The sequence below is a fragment of the Choloepus didactylus genome, chromosome 8 (genome assembly GCF_015220235.1).
Source record: "Choloepus didactylus isolate mChoDid1 chromosome 8, mChoDid1.pri, whole genome shotgun sequence".
In the NCBI taxonomy this organism is placed as follows: domain Eukaryota; kingdom Metazoa; phylum Chordata; class Mammalia; order Pilosa; family Megalonychidae; genus Choloepus; species Choloepus didactylus.
The window spans coordinates 54,057,860-54,081,011 of NC_051314.1; the positions used below are offsets into that span (position 1 = coordinate 54,057,860).

A 23,152-nucleotide genomic window follows, 5' to 3' on the forward strand; every position below is an offset into this window, starting at 1 on the left:
ATCAGCAAAAACGGCAGAGTTAAGGACCCCCAAAAGTTTACCCCTACACAAACCCCTACAAACAAACACAATGAAAAAACTGGCAAAAATGGTCAGAATAAACTTTTTCAGAATCCTGTAAACCAAAGGTTTGCAGCAACCTAGGGAGAATTAATATAAGAAAACAGCTCAGTCTTGGTAAGACAGCAAGTTTGGTGGCATTTTAACACCACTCCTCATTCCCCAGATCCCCAGCAGCTTTGAAAACCAACAGCTTGCATTCCCAGTACTGGAGGGAGCAGAGGGAGCAGAACAGAGACGGAGCTCTTTCAAAGATTCATTCGCAAAGGCAGCCATTATTTGAACTTTCTGGTGGCTCTCCGGTAGAGTTCATTGGAAAAGGCTAGTCTTTATTATACCTAATTTTAATTTGCCCAGTACAAAAAGCTTCTCCCTGGTGCTGGTGGTGGTGGAGCATTTGTTGAATGTTTTAATATTACTGTTGCCTGAGAGGATGACTAATTGGTGGGGCAAACAACAGACTATCCAAAAAGCTTTGGGGCTTTGGAAATCTCAGACATATTTTGGGGAATCTAGAAGGCTATGTACATGTGTGGGGCTGTGCGCATGCTCACAAAAGACCTAAGACATCCCTAAGCTCTCAACTTTGACTCTGAGGCTCTGTGCAAACAGAAAGTGAAGGCTAAGGCAGAGCTGCACACATTCTGAGTATTGAAGGTTTATGCCAATATGCATACAAAACTGCTCAGCTGCTCAGCAAAGACAGAGAATTATTGGTTCTAGGTATTTAAAGAATTCTCAGTCCAATCCTTAGCTGACCATTAATCAGAGTACAGGTATAGACATCAGTGGCCAACAAGACAGAGATACAGACTTTACAGAATTAGTTCAGAAAAGTCACTTAGCAAACAAACTTTGGAGAGGAGGGAGATCCTGGTTTCCAGAGTGCCATATTACATTACTTGGACTGTTCAATTTTCAACAACAAAAAAATGAGACATGTAAAGGAACAACAGCAACAAAATGACCCATACACAGGATTAAAATAGAAACTGTCACTGAGGTATCCCAGATATTAGACTTGCTAGACAAAGGCTTTAAAACAGCTATTTTTAAAATGTTCAAAGAGCTAAGGAAACCATGTCTAAAGGAAAATATGAGAATGATGTCTCACCTAACAGAGAATATCAATAAGAAATAGAAACTATAAAAAAGAATCAACCAGATAATCTGGAGTTGAAAGATATAACAACAAATAAATTATCTCAGAAAGAATTGCAGACTTCAGTGAACCTGAAGACAGTACAACTGATATTAACTATCTGAAGAACAGAAAGAAAAAAGAATGAAGAAAAATGTACAGTGCCTCAGAGACTGGCGAACATCATCAAGGATACCAACAAAGGCATAATGGGAGTCCCAAAAGGAGAGGAGAGAAAGGCAGAAAAAAACACCTGAATAAAAAATGACAAAAATTACCAAATGTGATGAAAAACACTGATCAAGACATCCAAGAAGCTTGATGACTTCCAAATACATTAAACTCAAAGACACCCATATCTAGACACATCAAAATCAAACCATCAAAAGACAAAGAGAATATCTTGAGAGCAGCAAGAGAGAAGCAAATCGTCACATACAAGGGATTCTCAAAAGGCAGTAAGGGAGAAACTGAGGGGAAAAAAAGACAAAAGAGGAAGGACTGTGGGGAGATGGTAGAGCATGAAGCTCCAGGAATCAGTCCCTCCACCAGAACAACCATTAAACAGATAGAAACTGTCTGAATCAATTATTTTGAAACTTTGAATTCTAGTAGAACACTGTGCAGCATCCAGGGAAGTATGAGAGAAAGAGGCTGATAATTGAGGCAAATATCTAGTGAATTTCATTCTCCATGCAGCAGTTACTGTCGCCCATTAACCAGCCTCATGGCAGGCAGCAGTGAGATCCTCAACCCCAGCTCCTGGTGCAGCTTGCTGGAGCCAGAATGGGATATAAAGACCTAGTCCTCCAAGATCCAGGGGTATGTGGTCCAATCACTGTTCACTGCTCTTGATCAGCTACTTCAGATCACTGGGGCCCAAGTCTGAGGGCAGGCATTATTCCACGAGTCCTAGCACAAAAGCTGCACAGGAGTCTTAGAGACAGTCTCCTTCCTGAAAACTAAGGAAAACAGTTAAAGGGCTGCATTTAAGTGGCAAGTGCAAAATTAAAAAAAAACACAGCTTCTAAGGGCCATGGGAGAAACTCCCAGCACCCTTCCTGGCTATCCTTTATGTTCTCACCAGGGCAGTGTGGACCTGATCAGTGGTCTCTTGGTGGGTCCCTGGACTTCTTCAGGTTGGGAAAAACTGGTCTAGTAAACTTCTTGCCAGTTCCCCCCAAACTGTCTCTAGAATTTGCCCTAAAGGCAAAAGCTCACTGGGTCAGATAAAGCCTTATAAAACAAACAACTGAGTCAGGTGGCCTGGGGCAAAGGTTTACTTCCTTTAAGTCTTGCCTTAGAGCACTCTGGAGAGGGAGGTTTGCTTCCTATGGAGTTCCTAAGGCCAACAGCAAGAACAAGCCCTGGCCAAGGCACAGGATCAAAAAGGACAGGGAGGACCCTGCCCTTTGCATTTACCTTGGGCTACCATTCTTGATAGGAGTGCTGAATGATGAAGGAGACCACTGGCCAACACAAAGCCAAGAAATGAAGAGGGGGACATCATCACTGACCCCACAGAAATAAAAAGGATTACAAGAGGATACTATGAACAACCATATGACAACAAATTAGATAACCTAGATAAAATGGACAAATTCCTAGGAACACACCTTTTGTTTATCTATAGTGTTTTAAAAAGAAACAGAAGATCTCAACAAACCAATAACTAGTAAAAAGATTGAAGCAGTAATCAAAAACCTCCCAACAAAGACAAACTCAATTCCAGATGGCTTCCCAGAGGAATTTTACCCAACATTCCAACAAAAATAAACACCAATCCTGCTTAAACTCTCCCAAAGAACTGAATAGGAGGGAACACTTCCTAACTCATTCTATGAGGACATTATGCTCATAACAAAGCAAGATAAAGATACCACAAGGAAAGAAATTTACAGACCAACACCTCTTATGAATACAGATATAAAAATTATCAACAAATACCAGCAAATTGAATTCAACAGCACATTAAAGAAATCATACACCATCATCAACTGGGATTTATCCCAGGTATACAGGGTGGTTCAACATAATAAAACAATAGACTACATTTACAGAATGAAAGGAAAATACCATATGATCATCTTCAACTGAAACAGAAAAGGAATTTGATAAAATTCTGCACCCCTCTTCAATAAAAACACTTGGGAAACTAATAATAGAAGGAAATGTCCTCAACATGATACAGGGCATATATGAAAAACACACAGCTAATATACTTAACAGTAAAAGACTGAAAGCTTTCCCTATAAAATCAGGAACAAGAGAAGGATACCCACTGTCACCACTGTTATTCAACACTGAACTGGAAGTTCAAGTCAGAGCAGTTAGTGGTGGGGTAAAACATAAACACCCAAAAATTCAGCAGTGTTCCTATACACCAGTAATGAACAACTGGAGGAAGAAATCAAGAAAAATTCCATTTACAATAGTAATTAAAATAATCAAACAGCTTGGGAAGATGGCGGTATTAGAGAGGAGTGGAAGCTACTTTATCCTCCTGGAACAACTAATAAAAAACCAACCTGAATTGGGAAGAATGCCCAAGATCGCAGCATAAAATCTGTAAGTAAAAACTGCAGATCCAAGCTCGGAGCCCCCTCCCCCATGGCCCAAACTGCAAAGCCTCATGGAGCTAGAGAGCAGCACTCTCCTAGCAAGCGAATACAGCGCAGCTGAGCTCCAACTGGGGTTTTAATTAACAAGTGTGGACTGCTCAATACAAGCTATGAATCCCCAACAAGCGGAGAGGCTTCTGGAGACGACTGACCTTAGAGAGCCGGAGGGTGGCCGCAGACTGACCCTGAAGGGGGCTTTCTGTCCCTTTTTTGGCTCAGTGGAGAAAGCCTCAGCCATTTTCAGTTCCCAGTGCTCTAACCCAGACAAGGGTGGAGACAGCACAGGCAGAGAGACTATTCAAATGTAAATGACCTCTCCCTAGGGGGTGTATCTTCCCCAAACGGAAGAAGGTGGTGTCAAGTTCTACTACCTGCCCTCCAATCAGAACCAGATCCTAGAGCCTGGGGGAAAACAGCTATGGGCCACACCTCCTTCCACCAGTCAGAAGCTACAGACTGACAGGCGCCACCTGCTGGGCAGAAAACCACAGTGACTTGAGGCCTCACACTGTGTATCAATCTTCTAAGACACCTTCAGGGAAACAGGATACTATTGCCTCCTTCCAAGACCTGAGCCTGTTCTGGTCTCGGAAACCTGATTGGGGTAACTAAGGAAACCAGATGCCTAGACAACAGAAAATTACAACCTACACTAAGAAAAATGAAGTTATGGCCCAGTCAAAGGAAAAAACTTACACTTCAACTGAGATACAGGAATTTAAACAACTAATGTTAAATCAATTCAAAAAGTTTAAGGAAGATATGGCAAAAGAGATGAAGTGTATAATGAAAACACCGGGCATACATAAGGCAGAAATCGAAAGTTTGGAAAACCAACTGACAGAATCTATGGAAATGAAAGGCACAACACAAGAGATGAAAGACACAATGGAAATCTACAACAGCAGATCTCAAGAGGCAGAAGAAAACACCTGAAAGCCTACACACAAAAGAAATGACAGAGAAAAGAATGGAAAAATATGAGCAATGTCTCCAGGAATTGAAGGACAACACGAAATGCAGGAATGTACATGTCATTGGTGTCCCAGAGGAGAAGAGAAGGGAAAAGGGTCAGAAGCAATAACAGAGGAAACAATCAATGAAAATTTCCCATCTCTTATGAAAGACAAAAAATTACAGATCCAAGAAGAGCAGCACACCCCAAACAGAATAGATCTGAACAGGCCTATGCCAAGACACTTAATAATCAGATTATCAAACATCAAAGATAAAGAGAGAATCCTGAAAGCAGCAAGAGAAAAGCGATCCATCACATACAAAGGAAGCTTGATAAGACTATCTGCGGATTTCTTAACAGAAACCATGGAGGCAAGCAGGAAGTGGTGTGATATATTTAAGATACTGAAAGAGAAAAACCACCAACCAAGAATCCTAAATCCAGCAAAACTATCCTTCAAACATGAGGGAGAGCTTAAAATATTCTCTGACAGACAGACAATGAGCCAGTCTATGAACAAGATAGCTGCTCTACAGGAAACACTAAAGGAAGCACTGCAGACAGAAAGGAAAAAACAGGAGTGAGAGGTTTGGAAAACAATTTTGGGAGATAGCAGCACAGCAATGTAAACACACTGAACAAAGATGGCTGTGAGTATGGTTGAAAGAGGAAGGTTAGGACCATGTGGGCCACCAGAACGAAAGACGAAAGATAAAGACTGGGACTGTATAACTCAGGGAAACCTAGGGTGCTCAATGATTGTAATAAAAGGTACAAATATGTTTTTACATGAGGTGGAACAAATGAATATCAACACTGCAAGGTGTTAAAAATAGGGTGGTGTTCTAGTTTGCTAATGCTGCCAGAATGCAAAACACGAGAGATGAATCGGCTTTTATAAAAGGGGGTTTATTTGCTTACACAGTTACAGTCTTAAGGCCAATAAAGTGTCCAAGGTAACATATCAGCAATCAGGTACCTTCATTGGAGGATGGCCACTGTGTCTGGAAAACCTCTGTTAGCTGGGAAGGCACGTGGCTGGTATCTGCTCCAAAGTTCTGGGTTCAAAATGGCTTTCTCCCAGGACATTCCTCTCCAGGCTGCAGTTTCTCAAAAATGTCACTCTTAGTTGCTCTTGGGGTGTTAGTCCTCTCTTAGCTTCTCCAGAGCAAAAGTTTGCTTTCAACGGCTGTCTTTGAACTGTCTCTCATCTGCAGCTATTCTCTCAGCTTCTATGCATTCTTCAAAGTGTCCTTCTTGGCTGAAGCTAGCTTGCTCCTTCTGTCTGAGCTTATATAGTGCTCCAGTAAACTCATTAAGGCCCATTCTGAATGGGCGGGGCCACACCTCCATGGAAACTATCCAGTCAGAGTCATCACCCACAGTTGGGTGGGGCGCATCTCCATGGAAACACTCAAAGAATTACAATCTAAACAACACTGATATGTCTGCCCGCACAAGATTACATGAGAGATAATGGCGTTTTGGGGGTACATAATACATTCAAACCAGCACAGGTGGGATTGGGGGGAAAACACAATCAATGCAAACTAGAGACTATAATTAACAGAAACACTGTGTTATGCTTCCTTTAATATAACAATGGCAATATACAAAAGCTAAATGCATGGGGGACCATGGTGGGGGTATGGGACTCTTGGCATTGGTGATGCTGTCTGACTCTCTATTCTACTTTAGTTTAATGCTATCTTTCCTTTTGTTGCTTTGTCGCTGTCATGTTCTTTTCTCTCTCTCTTTTTCCTTTTTTTTTTTTCTCTCTACCTTCCTTCCTCCTTCTTTGTGGAAGAAACAGAGATGTCCTTATTTAGATAGTAGTGATGGTGCTGAATACATAAATATGTGACTATACAGGGAACCAACGATTGTTTGCTTGTTGTGGAGTGTATGATGTGTGAACAAAACCATGTTAGAGAAAATGGGTTGATGAGGAAGCCTTGAGGGCACTATATCGAGTGAAGTGGAACAGACACATGAAGACAGATATTGCAGGGTCTCACTGATACAAACTAATTATAATATGTAAACTCATACACATGAAATATAAGCTGCCGGGATGTGGAATGAGGCTGAAGAGTGGGGGGCGGTTGCCTATTGTGGGCGGAATGTTCAACTAGGGTGAATTTAAAACGTTTGGAAAGGGATGGAGGTGACGGTAGCACATTATGAGAATAACTAACAGTGCTGAATGGTGTGTGAGGGTGGTAGAGAGGGTGAGCTCAGGGTCATGTGGGTCACCAGAGGGAAAGCTGGAAGTTAGAAGATGGGAATGTGTGGAACAGTGAATCTTGTGGTGGACAATGTCCATGATTGAGTGTGTATATGCTGGAGGTCTCTCTCATGAACTGGAGCGAATGTGTGACACTATGACTAGAGGCTGATAATAGAGAGGCATATAGGAAAAAATATATATACCTGTTGTGAGCTGTACACTACAGTTGGTAGTATTTTGGCATTCTTTCATCAACAGTAACAAATGTACTATACCAAGACTATGAATCAATAATGGAGGGGGAGTGGTTCAGGGTATGGGAGGATTTGAGTTTCCTTTTTTTGTCTTTATTTCTTTTCTGGAGTAATGAAAATGTTCTAAAAATTGAAAAAAAAATTGATTTTGGTGGCGGATGCACAGTTGTGTGATGGTGCCATGGGCAGCTGACTGTACACTTTGGATCTTTGGACAATGTATGGTATGTGTACAATTTCAATAAAAATTTTTTAAAAATAACCTCAAAAAAAAAAAACCCTCAAAATTAATCAAATACCTAGGAAAAATCTAACTAAGGAGGTAGAAGACCTGTACATAGAAAACTACAAAACATTGCTAAAAGAAACCAAAGACCTAAATAAATGGAAGAACATTCTGCGTTCATGAATTCAAAGACTAATTATTGTTAAGATGTCAATTTTACCCCAAACAATTTACAGATTCAATGAAATTGCCTCCAAAATATCTAACAGCCTCCTTTACATAAATGGAAAAGCCAAGTATCAAATTTATATGGAAGAGTAAGAGGCCTGTAATAGCCAAAGCCATCTTGAAAAAGAAGAATGAAGTTGGAGGGCTCACACTTCCTGATCTGAAAACTTATTACAAAGCTACAGTAATCAAAACTTCGTAATACTGGCCCAAGGATAAACATATAGACCAATGGAGTAAAAATGTGAATTCTGAACTCAACCCTCACACTGATGGGCAACTGACCTTTGACAAGGGTGCCAAGTCTACTCAATTGGAAAACAATAGTCTCTTCAACAAATGGTACTGGAAAAACTGGATGTCTACATGTAAAAGAATGAAGGTTGACTCCCACCTCTTACTATATACAAAAATCAACTCAAAGTAGATCAAAGATCTAATCATAAGAACCAAAACTATAAAAGTTCTAGAAGAAAACTTACAAAATCATCTTCAGATCCTTGTGCTAGGCAACAGTTTCTTAGACTTTACACCCAAAGCATAAGCAACAAAAGAAAAAATAAAGCAATGGGACTTCATCAAAATGAACAACAATTGTGTCTCAAAGGACCTTCTCATGAGAGTAAACCAACAACCTACAGAATGGGAGAAAATACTTGGAATCCACATATGTGATAAGGGTTTAATATCCAGGATATATAAAGAAATCCTACAATTCATCAACAAAAGAACAATGAACCCAAATAAAAAACGGTCAAAAGATATGAACAGACAGTTCTCCAAAGAAGATATACAAATTGTGATAATGCACATGAAAAGTTGCTCAACATCATTAACCATTAGGAAAATGCAAATCAAAACCACAATGAGATAATATTTCACACCCACTATCCCAGAAAAACAAGTTCTTAAACTCAATCCATTCCTATGGGTGTGAACCTTTGTCAAATATGACCTTTTCATGAGGTTACTTCAGATAAGGTATGGCCCAGGAAGGGTCTTAATCCAATTACTGAAGGCCTTGTAGGGAAGGTCACAGAAAGTGAAAACAGCCACAGAGGGAGCAGTCAGAAGTCGAAGGTCAACTGAACCTGAAGAGAAAGGAGGGGACAGGAGAGGCCACCATGTGACAGAAAAGCCAAGGACCAAAAATTGCTGGCAGCCAGTCCCAAACTACACAGTCTTCTGGAAGAAAGCACCGCTTTGATGACAACTTAATTTTAGACTTCCCCTAGCTCAAAACCATAAGAGAATAAATTTCCATTGCTTAAGGCAATCCATTATCATGGTATTTGCTCTAGCAATGAGGAAACTAAAAGTTATTCAAAAAACAAAAAACAAAAACCAAAAAAACAGAAAATCACAAGTGTTCAAAAAGGTGTGGAGAAATAGGAGCACTCATTCATTGCTGGTGGGAATGTAAAACGGTGCAGCTGCTATGGAAGAAAGTTTGGTGGTTCTTCAGGAATTTAAATATAAAATTACCATATGACCTAGCAATCTCAATTCTAGATATATATATCCAAAAAAACTGACAGCAGGGACTCGAACAGATATTTTAACACCAGTATTCATCGCAGCATTATTCATAACTGCCAAAAGATGGAAGCAACCAAAGGGTCCATCAAGAAATGAATGGATAAACAAAATGTAGTAAACATACGATGGACTATTATTCAGTTGTAAAAAATGAATGAAGTTCTGATACATGCAACATGGCTAAACCTTAAAGACATCATGTCGAGTGAAATAAGCCAGACACAAAAGGACAAATTTTGTAGGATCTCACTATACGAAATGATTAGAATAAGCAAATTCATAACCTAAAATATAGGTTACCAGGGGCAGGGATGGGGGCAGGGAATGGGGCATTAATGCTTCAAGTGTAGAGTTTTATTTGGGGTGCTGGAAAAGTTTTGGTAGTGTGGATGGTATGATAGTAGCACAACATTGTGAACATAGTTAACAGCACTGAATTATATATTTGAATGCGGTTAAAAGGGGGAAATTCTAGGCTCTTATTACAATAAAAAAAGTTTTTTAAAAAAATTAATAGGATTGTATAACACAGTGAGCCCTCAAGTAAACAACAGATTATAGTTAAGAGTACAACTATCAAAATGTTCTTTCATCAGTTATAACAAATGTATCACACTAATGCAAGGTGTTAATAATAGGATAGTATATGGGAACTCTACATTTTATGCATAATTTTTCTATAAAACTTATAACTTCTGTAATATAAATTAATCATGAATAAATGAATGAATAAATGACAAAAGACACACAGAAAACAACAAGCAAAATGGCACATATAAATCCTCCCTTCAGAGTAACTGCATTAAACGTAAATGGATTTAACTATCCAAATAAAAGAATGTTTTCTTGAGGTCTTTGTTACAGTTGAATAAAGAATGCTGTTTAAAATAAAGGACTCTAAGAAAAAATAAAAACAAAAAAATAAAAAATAAAATAAAGGACTCAGGAAGTAAAAAAACTAAAAATTTTTAAAACCTTAACATTATTAAAATTTTAAAATAAATCTCTTTAAAACAAATAAGAAATTAGTATTTGTATTTCTTAAACAGGTAATATGGATGACACTTTTCTCCTGTTGATTTTTTTTTATAAGAAATTTTAAGATAAATTCAAACTTACAAGAACAGTTGCAAAACAGTACAAATCCCATACACAGAACTCCAGCATACCCCGAACCCCCTCCCGATACCCCGATCCACCATCTTTAACATCCGTCACACCACCATTTCTTTCTTTCTTTCCCTCCCTCCCTCTCGCTCCCTATCATCCATCAACTATTGCTCTCTTCTGAACATATGAGAGCAAGCTGCACACATCTTTGCAAAAACAATATAATTCACATATACATTTCCCATGAACAAGAATATTCTTTTATGCAATCCCATTAAACGCAGCTAAGAAGTTCAAGAAATTCAACCTTGATACAAAGCTTACATTCTATATTTCCTTTTTTTTTTTTTCCTTATGTCCCATTTGTGTCCCTTTGAACCCCCTCTCCTCCATCCTCAGATCCCATCCAGGATCATCCTTGGCATTTAATTGTCATCTATTTAGTCTTTTTTTTTTTTTTTTTCAATTGTGGAAACATATATACAGCCTAATCTTCCCATTCCACCCCTTCCCTAGCATTCCATTAGTGGAATTCACCACATTTAGAATGCTGCAATGCTATTACCTTCCCATCATCCCTTTCTAGAAGTGTCCCTACACCCCAAACAGAAACCCTACACTCATTTCTTAACTCCCCATTGCCCCTTCCCCCACTTCTCGGAACCCCTACTCTACTTTTCATCTCTATGGTCATATTCTCTGATACTTTCTTTGTGTTTACTGTGGTGCTTAAATTTAACATCTTAAATCTATAACAATCTTGTTTTTCTTTGATACCAACTTAACTTCAATATGACACATAAACTGTGTTCCTATACTACATTATTCCCCCACTTTTATGTAGTTCTTGTCAAAAATTACATATTTTACACTGAGTCCAAAACTACTGATTAATCATTACAGTTTATGTATTTTAGATCCTGTAGGAAGTAAATAGTGGAGTTACAAATCAAAAATACAGTAGTATTGGTATTTATATTTACCATGCGATCTGAAGTGGTACTCTTTATTTCTTCATGTAGTTTCAGTCAATTGTTTAGTGTCCCTTCCTTTCAGCCTGCTGAACTCCCTTTAGCATTTCTTAAAGGACTGATCTACTGGTGAAGTCCCTCAGCTTTTTTTTCTGTCAGTAGGGCTCCCTTTAGTATCTGAAGTAGGGCAGGTCTTTTATTAGCAAATTCTCTCAGCATTTGTTTGTCTGTGAAAAATTTGAGCTCTCCCTCAAATTTGAAGGAGAGTTTTGCTGGATAAAGTATTCTTGGTTGGAAATTTTTCTCTCTCAGAGTTTTAAATATGTCATGCCACTGCCTTCTCGCCTCCATGGTGGCCGCTGAGTATTTACTACTTAGTCTTATGTTGTTTCCTTTGTATGTGGTGAATTGCTTTTCTCTTGCTGTTTTCAGAACTTGCTCCTTCTCTTCAGTATTTGACAGTCTGATCAGAATATGTCTTGGAGTGGGTTTATTTGGATTTATTCTATTTGGAGTTCTCTGGGCATTTATGCTTTCTGTATTTATATTGTGTAGAAGGTTTGGGAAGTTTTCCCCAACAATTTCTTTGAATACTCTTTCTAGACCTTTACCCTTCTCTTCCTCTTCTGGGACACCAATGAGTCTTAAATTTGGACGTTTTATTTTATTTTATCTATCGTATCCCTGAGACCATTCAGATTTTTTTTATTTTTTTCCCCATTCTTTCTTTCGTTCTTTCATTTTCTGTTCTGTGGTCCTCGAGGAGGCTGAGTTGTTGTTCAACTTCCTCTAATCTTGTATTATGAGTATCCAGAGTCTTTTTAACTTGGCCAACAATTTCTTTTATTTCCATAAGATCTTCTATTTTTTTAATATACTCTTGCAATTTCTTCTTTATGCTCTTCTAGGGTATTCTTTATGTCCTTTATATCCTGAGCCATGCTCTTGTTGCCTGTCTGTAATTCTTTAATTAACTGTGCCAAGTACTGTGTGTCTTCTGATCTTTTGATTTGGGTGTTTTGGTTTGGGTTCTCCATATCGTCTGGTTTTATCGTATGCTTTAAGATTTTCTGTTGTTTTGGGCCTCTTGGCATTTGCTTTACTTGATCCCTAATTTGACAGAACTGCAGCTTGGTGGTGTATACTTTCTCTAACTAACAGCAGATGGCGTCCATGAGTCACCTATTCCCCTAAAGTCAGTTCTCCCCCACTTTGTCTTTGTGGTGTGTGGGAGTCTGATTCTTGTGGGGTCTAATTGGGGCACCAAGTTTGGGTGTGTTGCTGGTGCTGTCTGCCCTGAATGTGGGGTGTGTGGGTGGTTAGGCAGGCGGGGCAGCTTTAATAATCAAACCTCCCAGGTGTTCCCGGAGATTTAAGGCTGTTGCTGGAGCCTAAGCCTTCATTTCAGTCTTTCTACCGATTGTCTGTGCCGCTGACCCACAAGTCCTTGGTATTTGCATAGGGTCCCTAGGATTTCCAAGCGGTTCCCCCTTCCCAGCTGCGCTCTTCCAGGACCTCTGCTGAGGGAGGGCCGCACCACATCACTAGTGCGTGCCAGCCCACCAGGGAAGCCCTGGGTCGCTGGGCTGTGCAGGGGAGCTCCCAGCCCGCTTCAAAGATGGTTGAATGGGATACGTTAACTTCCCCCTTTTGGCACAGCTCCGCCTTCCCAGGTCCAGGACAATCAGCGTGGGTGTATTAAACACCACCATCCACGGCCGATATTGTGGCTTGTGTGTAGTGCTGTGGGAAAGATTCCCTGTCACACTGGGTTTCTTGGCACGGCTCTGGGCTGTGGGTCTGGCCCCAGGCAGGAGCGTCCCCCGCCCGCTTGGGAGATGGCTGCAAGGAATGCAGTTTTTTTCTCCTTTTGGCTCCCCTCTGCACCTCTGGTCTCGAGACAATCAGCAGCAGGTGTGGGAAGGGGTATCCTCCACACCAAACACCGAGGCATTAGCTCGGCCTGCTCACCATGCTTCACTGCGCAGCTTTCCCTGTCGTATCTGCAGCCACTCCCGGGCTTTTTTTTTTTAAAAGAACTAGTCCGTCTCCAAACACCGGTCCACCATTTCCCCATACCGCAACATGGTTGCAGGACTTCCAGCCAACTCACTCACTGATTTCAGAATGCAGGCTCCTGGTTTCAGCAAATGCACGTTCTCTGTGGATTTAGCAGACCTTGTCCGGCTGGTGCATTGCTGGCGGTGGTGTTCTGGGTCACTTTCTGGTTTTTATCTAGTATTTTTCACGGAGGTGTTTTTTTGTCCTGTCTCACCTAGCCGCCATCTTACGTTCTGCCCTCTCTTGTTGATTTTTAAATATTTTCCCAAAGTTGGCTATTTATGTTTATAAGGTAAAAACAGTAAAAGACAATTTCATAGAATTTCCAGATATTTTTAGACTATCAAAACAAAATCTATAATTTAACAGCAATGAAACTAATAAAATAAGCACTACTGGTAATTACAAAGTTCAAACACAAGGAAAGAGATAATAGGCAACATTCATAGAATGCTTGCTATACACCAAGCCATACTAAGCTTTTTTTATGCAATGGCTATTTTCATGCTAGTGTGGCACCAATTATTTTGTTAAATGATTATACTAATAGTGATTACTGAGAAATAGGGTCTTTTCTTGGCAGAAAAGATTCCAAACTAACTAGTTCCCACTTTACCTAGTGAGAAGACTCTTAAATTTGCTTTTTTCACCTTCTCCCTTTCTGCCCCACCCCTCATCAATTCAGCTAAGGCAAGCAATTACTGCTTGCCACTACAGACCTAGTGTATAACTGGGCTGAAGGAAAAACAGGAGAGAAAATAGAATAGAAAAGACTTTGCAAAAAAATAAGGAAACAGAAAATGATAGTATATATACTGGAGAGCAAAATAACACTAAATTATTTTTAGATAAGCCTTCTATTTATTTCTACTCAGAGTATTTCCAATCTCTAGAATAGTAAAAATGTAGATTAAGTGGTGAAACTAGATTTACAGCCGAATTCAGAATATGTGAAAAGATAATTACAGTTAGATTTCACAAAGCATAAATGAGTAAAAAATAAGGTTACTATGAAATATGTAGGACATACTTATACTAAAAAATTATTTGTTTATCTGAAATTCAAATTTAAATGGTCATCCTGTTTTGGGGTCCTTCCCCCTTAAACTTATCAACTCTAGTCAAAAAGCCTTAAATATTTCACAGAATGGATTATTTCCTTAATATTTAAGGCCTAAAAGTAACTGGGGAAATTATTAAATTTAGACGTACGTATTTTTTAAAGGAACTAACCTATGTATCAATATTAGTATTGTGTCTATAACTCCCACTGTAAATAATTAACAATTTTCCAAGCAAGTAACATGGGGGAGGGAAGACTATGAACAAAATGAATTAGGTTATAGTGACAAAAATTTTGGAGTTTTGGCAGTCTTCTTTTTGTTGTTGTTTTAATTGTGAAAATAACAAGATTAAAGGTGTTGCTCTAATAAAAATTGTATATTTAGATAAAATAGCCTACTAAAACCTAAATAAACAAACCTACAAAAAAAAAAACAGAATCAAAATTTTTATTGATACCACAGAGCTCCTCTGTATTGTTTACTCAAAGACCATGAAATGTATGAGATTATCTTATAATCTAATTATTCAGATCAATGATAATCAATCTTTCGTGGGGGTCATAGACTTCTTTGAGAATATAATGGAATTTATGGATTGTCTTCCCAGAAAATGCTCCTACACTTAATATTTTGCATTTAATTCAAAGGCAATCAAGGAACTTCTGAAATTCTTCCTAGGATCCAATTAAGGATGTGAGGGAACAGACACCTCCTAAACATGGTGTAATAAGGGCCAGCTTCAAAATATGAGTTCTGGCATTCCAATGATAAATAATAAATATAATTATTAACATTAAATATTAACTAATGAATATTAAGAGGTCCAAAACCCATGAAGTCCTTTATTTTAGTAAAAAATATTCCATAGTTTTGCAAAACAAACAAACAAAAACATTCCATTTTACTTTGTTTTCTTAGTGGCATAACTAAAATATCATTTCATGCTTTCTCTTACTGTAGATATGCAGATAATCAGAAAAGACTAAGAAAAACAACACTGTGACCATTAACTCAGCTAGATGCAATGAACTTCAGACAATTCTTAATGTTGAAGAACCTATGAACTAAATACAGTTTCTCCTTTATGTTTACAGTTGCAAATATTTACTATATTTAAATTTCCATATGATTTGTATCACAATATCTTTAGACTTATTTTTTCCTTTGGCCTATCTCAAAAACTAATCTAATCTGGCATATCATATTTTAGAAACTCTGTGATATTTCCCTAATAAGCACAGGTAAAGAGAAAGAAAGGAAGGGCCATTAACTATATATATTTCTAATCCATGTACCTGGTTGAGGAGGAGAGGAATACTAATTTCCCTAATATTCTCTATTTAAAAGTACTTTAATACCAACAGTTTTTTCCAATTCTCTATAACCAACCTCAATATTTTAAGCATAATAATAAACTTCTGGAAATACCTGCAAGTTCCAATAGCAAAGAGAAAGAGAGACATAGTGAATTAATTTATGAGAAAAAAACTAATTTATTTAATTGAGATATTGACATTTTCCCCAATGTACTAAAACTGTTATTCAGGAGGAAAAAAAGCGCAGTTATATTTCACTTAAAAGAGATTAAAGATGTCAAAGAACAAAAAAAACTACAACAAAAACCTTACTGTGTAGCCTTGACTATGTCCCATGTGCTGTAATCATCAATATGAGTTTTCCGTCCGAGAGGTTCACCATATCCATGGTTATAATGGCTTTGGGGTTTGATTTCCTGGTAAAGAGAAAATCACATTGAGGCAAGAATTGAGAAAAGAGGTCCAGAAAATATTTAAATATTTTATACTAATGCTTTTGTGCTGTTTGAAGAATGCTCATTACTGAAATAAGTTTTACCTTTCTCTTAAGAGTACTCTTACACTCTTTAGAGAAAACACGCACATTAAAATAGAACTACCCCTTGTACACACTCTGAAAACAAACAAAGATTTAAGACTAGAAATTTGTGACAAATTAGTTACTGAAATTCATCTTCAGCTGCAAAGAACTCTCTTACTTCATCAAATCACCTTTCCTTCTCTTACAGTAGTATTTGTATTATCCTAGCATAACCATAACTCTAAAGAGCTACTTCAAAATCTTGATCACATGTACTGTCTTATTTCTATAATAAACTGTTAAGTCCTAAAGGAAGGAAACCATGGGTTATTATTCTCAGGTATTACTTTTTTTAAGCTTTTTCACAATGAGAGCTATTCAAGCATAGGTGCATATCAGAGCAGCTCTGATAAAAAGTACATCCACTTAAATTGTTCTGGAAATACCTATAGCCTTAAAGAAACTAATTTTTTCATATAGAAATCAAATTAAAGGAACATTTCATAGAATATTACATCCATTCAATATATATGTGCTATATATAACATTTCTATTTAGAACACAAAATTCGCTTCTTTGTAAATACTTTTCTGATTCCTATCAACCCACCATGGGGCAAATAAGTTTTTAAACTTTCAATTATGACTTCTATAGGACAATTAACTACCTGAAGAACAAAACCTTGATCACAGTTTACAAGAAAAATGGAATGATATGTACAAGCAAATATGTACTGAGAGCCTTGTCACCAGTATCAGTAGGCTTGGAAATAACAAATGTAATTTTAAAACATAAAATAAAAAACAATGTATGCATGTAAATAAGTAAATCCTATAAATGTATATACACTATAACATTAATTTTTTAAAAGTTAGAAATTTATGTCACATACATTTTGAATATAAAAAGATTGTGAGACTTTAAAATCCTATAATATTTTCCTTGATTTTAAGGGAAAATAAGAAACAATTTAATTGATACTGCCTCTGAGAAAAGTAGTACAATTTAATAAATACATAAGTACGCCAGTGTTAACTTTTAAGAATGCTGTAATTCCATTAGAAGCAACTCTATCTAATAGAAAAAGTCCTTGACTGGGGATGACTGAACTGAAAGTCTGCTACTCTCTTATCTAGGCTACAGTAGGCAAGGCAAATACAGGTCTACTTCGTTTTACTGTGCTTCACTCTATTGCTCTCTGCAGATAACATTTTTTACAAATTGAAGGTCTGTAGCAACCACGCATTGAGCAAGTCTATAGGCACCAATTTTCCAACAGCATACATGCTTACTTCATTTCTCTGTGTCGTATCTCGGTAATTTTCACAATATTTCAAACTTTTTCATTATTATTATAAATGTTATGGTAATGTGCTCAGTGATATCTGATGTTACTACTGTAATTGTTTTTGGGTGCCACAAACCATGCCAATATAAGATGGACACTTAAATAAAAGTTGTATGTGTTCTGAGTACTCCACCAAACAGCTATAACTGTCCGTCTCCCTCTTCCCTGAGACACAACAGTACTGAAATTAGGCCAGTTAATAACCCTACAATGGCCTCTAGGTGTTCAAGTGAAAGGAAGACTGGCACATCTCTCACTTTAAATCAAAAGCTAGAAATGATTAAGCTTAGTGATGAAGGCATGCCAAAAGTCGAACTAGGCCAAAAGCTGGGCCTCTTGCACCACACAATTAGCCAAATTGTAAATGTAAAGGAAAAGTTCTTAGAGGAAAGTAAAAGTGCTAGTCCAGTGAACAAGCGAATGATAAGAAAGCAAAATGGCCTTACTGCTGATGTGGAGAAAGTTTTAGCGGTCTGCAAAGATCAAACTAGCCACAATATTCCCTTTAGCCAAAGACTAATCCAAAGCAAGGCCCTAACTCTCTTCAATTCTATGAAGGCTGAGAGAGGGGAGGAAGCTACAGAAGAAAGTTTGAAGCTAGCAGAGGTTGGCTTGTGAGGTTTAAGGAAAAAAACCATCTCCAAAACATAAAAATGGAAAGTGAAACAGCAAGTGCAGATTAGAAGCTGCAGCAAGTAACCCAGAAGATCTAGCTAAGATAACTGCTGAAGGTGGCTACACTAAACAACAGGTTTTTCAATGTGGACAAAACAGCCTTCTATTCAAAGAAGATGCCATTTCGGACTTTCATAGCAAGAGAGGAAAAGTCAGCGCCTGACTTCAAAGTTTCAAAGGGCAGGCTGACTCTCCTGTTGGGGGCTAATGCAGCTAGTGATTTTAAGTTGAAGCCAATGCTCATTTATCATTCCAAAATCCTGGAGCCCTTAAGAATTATGCTAAATCTACTCCGCCCATGCTCTATAAACGGAACAACAAAGCCTGGATGACAGCATATATGTTTATGACATGGTTTACTGAAGATTTTAAAGTCTCTGTTGATACCTACTGCTTTTAAAATATCACTATTCATTGACACAAGAGGTCTGATGGAGATGTACAAAAAGATTAATATTGCTCTCATGCCTGCTAACACAACCTCCATCTGCAGCCCACAGACCAAAGAGTAATTTCAACTTCAAGTTTAGTTACTGAAGAAATACATTTTGTAAAGATACAGCTGCCACAGATAGTGATTCCTCTGATGGATCTGGACAGTCAATTGAAAACCTAAAAAGTTTTCAGCATTTTAGATGCCATCAAGAATATTCACGATTCATGGGAGGAGGTCAAAATATCAAGTCTAATAGGAGTCTAGAAGGAGTTGATGCCAAACCTCATGGATGAGGCTCAAAATTTCAGAGGAGTAAGTAACTGCAGATGTGCTGGAAATAGCAAGAGAACGAGAATTAGAAGTGGAGCCTGAAGATGTGAGTGAATTGCTGCAATCTCATGATAAAACTTGAATGGATGAGTTGCTGTTTCTTATAGATAAGCAAAGAAAGCAGTTTCTTGAGAGGGAATCTACTGGTGAAGATGCTGTGCACATTGCTGAAATGACAATAAAAGATTTAGAATATTACATCAACTTGGTTGATAAAACAGCGGCAGGGGTTTGAGAGGACTGGCTCCAATTTTGAAAGAAGTTCTAAGGGTAAATGTTATTACACACCATCACGTTACAGAGAAATCGTCCATGAATGGAAGAGTCAATCGATGTGACAAACTTCATCACTGTCACTACCCCAACCTCAACAACCACCACCCTAATCAGTCAGCAGCCATCAACATCTAGGCAGGAAAAACACTAGATAAAAGACAGACAGTGCTCCAGAATAGCGGTTCCAGAGTCCCACCAGTTGGGCAGGGACTTCCATATCCACAGTGACAGTGCACTTGGAGAAACTGAGAGACTGCGTCCAGAGTAGTGTGAGTGTTTGATCTAGAGAGCCGCTGGGGAAACAGCAGCGGGAGTCACACTGTTGGGGGAGAAACTGAGAGACTGTGTTTGGAGGCAGGTTAGAGTAAGACCCAGAAAGCAGCCGGGGAGCCGAAGCAGGAGTCACGGCTGAACGTGGTAGGAGTACCTTCCATGCCCCAGGCACCTGCCTCAGTATCTGGTGTGGGTGATAGCCCTCCGCACACCCACAGCTAAAATCCCCAGAGCCAGGGACGAGCTGCTGCAGCAGATGGATGATCCTGGAAGTGGGTAGTTTCCACGCCCCGTGAAGCCATCATTGCAGCAGGCTGGGAGACACCTCTTCACAGCACCGTGGCCGAGAGCTTCCTCAAGGGAATTCGGGATTTGGCTGGCTTGTGATGGCGCAACCCCTCCTCCGCAGAAGCCCACTGGGTGCACAGCCTAGAGGCAGCGGTGCCGCATGGAAGTGCCAGGAGCCCTACACCAATCCCAGGGATTTGTGGGCCCAAGGCAAAGAGGGACTGTGGGGAATCTGAGCTGAAGGGTTAGACATGTGCTGCAGCCCCAGGTATTCCAGCCACAGACCTGGGAACAGCTGGAAGCACTGGGTCTTAAAGCTGTCTTCCCTGCTAAACTGTACAGTGCATGCCCCCAACCCACAGGGCTGGTGGTCCCCACTGCACATGAAAGATTGGTGCACTGATTGGACATTCACATGGTTTAGACCCCCAGTCGCTGCATAAATGAAGTTGGGGAGAACAGGACTGAGGGTAAGAGGAGGCTCGGGAGTGCCATCTACTGGTAGGTCAGGGAAAGTGCACTGTACCAAGCTGTAGCTTTGTCAAATTATAGATACTTGTTTAAATAAGCCTGCATAACCTAAAAGAACCCTATCAAGGTAACAAAATGCCAAGAGGCCAAAAAACAATAGAAAATTATAAAGCATCTGAAGAAACCAGAAGATATGGATAACCCAGACACCCAGATTTAAAAACCAGAGGAGACACAGAACTTGGAGCAATTAATCAAAGAAGTAATCACAAACACCAATATCATGGCTCAGGATATAAAGGACATGAAGAAGACCCTAGAAGACCATAAAGAAGAATTTGCAAGAATAAATAAAAAATAGAGGATCTTATGGAAATAACAGATAATGTTGATCAAATTAAAAAGATTCTTGAAACACACAGCAACAAATTAGATGAACCAGAGGAACAAATAAGTGAACCTGAAGACAGTATTTTGGAGAGTGAAAGCACAAAAGAATGAACAGAGGAAAAAATAAAAAAATTTGAAATGGATCTCAGGGATACGATGGACAACATGAAGCACACAAATGTAAGAATCATTGGTGTTCCAGAAGGGGAACAGAATAAAGATCTAGGAAGAGTATTCAAAGACATTTGTGGCAAAACTTCCCAACCATTCTAAATACATAAATATGCAAATCATAGATGCCCAACAAACACCAAACAGAATAAATCCAAATAAACCCACTCAGAGACATATTTTGATCACACTATCAAATGCTGAAGCAAAGGAGCAAGTTCTGAAAGGAACAAAACAGAAGCAATTCACCACATACAAGGGAAACAACATAAGACTAAGCAGTGACTACTCAGCAGCCACCATGGAGGCAAGCAGTGGTATGACACATTTAAAATTCTGAAAGAGAAAAATTGCCAGTGAAGAATTCTTTATCCAGCAAGGCTCTCCTTCAAATTCGAGGGAAAGCTTAAAATCTTCACAAACAAATGCTGAGAGAATTTGCTAACAAGAGACCTGCTCTAAAAGAAATACTAAAGGGAGCCCCACCAGCTAAGAAAAAAAGAAAGGAGAGAGAGTTCCAGAGAAGAGCAGAGGACTAAAGAGTTTTAGTAAGGGTACATTAAAGGAAATAAAGAGAGAGAGGGAAAAAATACATCTGACAAATAGAAACCAAAGGACTGGATGGCTGATTCAAGAACTACCTTCACAGTAATGATATTGAATGTGAATGAATTAAACTCCCCAATTAAAAGACACAGGAGGCGGGGCAAGATGGCAGATTGGTGAGCCGTATGTTTTAGTTACTCCTCCAGGAAAGTAGGTAGAAAGCCAGGAACTGCGTGGACTGGACACCACAGAGCAATCTGACTTTGGGCATACTTCATACAACACTCATGAACACGTCGAACTGCTGAGATCAGAGAAATCTGTAAGTTTTTGCGGCCAGGGGTCCCGCGCCCCTCCCTGCCAGGCTCAGTCCCGTGGGAGGAGGGGCCGTCAGCACTGGGAAGGAGAAGGGAGAACTGCAGTGGCAGCTCTTATCAGAAACTCATTCTACTGATCCAAACTCCAACCATAGCCAGACTGAGACCAGACACCAGAGAATCTGAGAGCAGCCAGCCCAGCAGAGAGGAGACAGGCATAGCAAAAAACAGCAAGAAAAACTCCAAAATAAAAGCGGTGGAATTTTGGAGTTCTGGTGAACATAGAAAGGGGAAGGGCAGAGCTCAGGCCCTGAGGCTCATATGCAAATCCAGAAGAAAAACTGATCTCTCTGCCCCCTGGATCTTTCCTTAATGGCCCTAATTGCTTTCTCTCTTAGCATTTCAATAAGCCATTAGATCTGTGAGGAGGGCTTTTTTTTTTTTTTTATCTTTTTTTTTTTCTGTTTCTAAAACAATTACTCTAAGAAGCCCAATACAGAAGGCCTCAAAGACTTGCAATTTGGGCAGGTCAAGACAAGAGCAGAACTAAGAGAGCTCTGAGACAAAAGGCAATAATCCAGTGGCTGAGAAAATTCACTAAACACCACAACTTCCCAAGGAAAGGGGGTGTCCCCTCACAGCCATCATCCTGGTGGACAGGAAACACTCCTGCCCATCGCCAGCCCCATAGCCCAGAGCTGGCCCAGACAACCCAGTGTGACAGAAGTGCTTCAAATAACATGCACACACCACAAAACTGGGCGTGGACATTAGCCTTCCCTGCACCCTCAGCTGGTTGTCCCAGAGTTGGGAAGGTAGAGCAGTGTGAATTAACAAAGCCCCATTCAGCCATCATTTCAGCAGACTGGGAGCCTCCCTACACAGCCCAGCAGCCCAGAACTGCCCTGGGGGGACGGCACTCACCTGTGACATAGCACAGTCATCCCTCAACAGAGGACCAGGGGGTGCACGGCCTGGAAGAGGGACCCACTCGCAAGTCTCAGGAGCCATACGCCAATGACAATACCAAGGACTTGTGGGTCAGTGGCAGAGACAAAGTGTGGCAGGACTGAACTGAAGGATTAGACTATTGCAGCAGCTTTAAAACTCCAGGAACACCAGGGACATTTGATTGTTAGAGCCACCCCCCATCCCTGACCGCCCAGACACACACCCCATATACAGGGCGGGGAACACCAAATACACACGCAAGCTTGATACACCAATTGGACCCACAAGACTCACTCCCCCACTCACCACAAAGGCAAAGCAGAGGAGAACTGGCTTGTGGAGAACAGGTGGCTTGTGGACGCCACCTGCTGGTTAGTTAGA

General features: G+C 39.5%; 1 protein-coding gene across 1 annotated transcript in view; it reads right to left on the bottom strand.

Moving 5' to 3' along the window:
- Nucleotides 1–23,152, bottom strand: part of ZDHHC17 (zinc finger DHHC-type palmitoyltransferase 17) — a 155,709-nt gene that overhangs the window by 85,397 nt on the left and 47,160 nt on the right. The window contains exon 2 of the mRNA XM_037845771.1: nucleotides 16,092–16,195. Coding sequence (XP_037701699.1) covers nucleotides 16,092–16,195 — 104 coding nt within the window. The remainder of the gene's footprint in view (nucleotides 1–16,091; nucleotides 16,196–23,152) is intronic.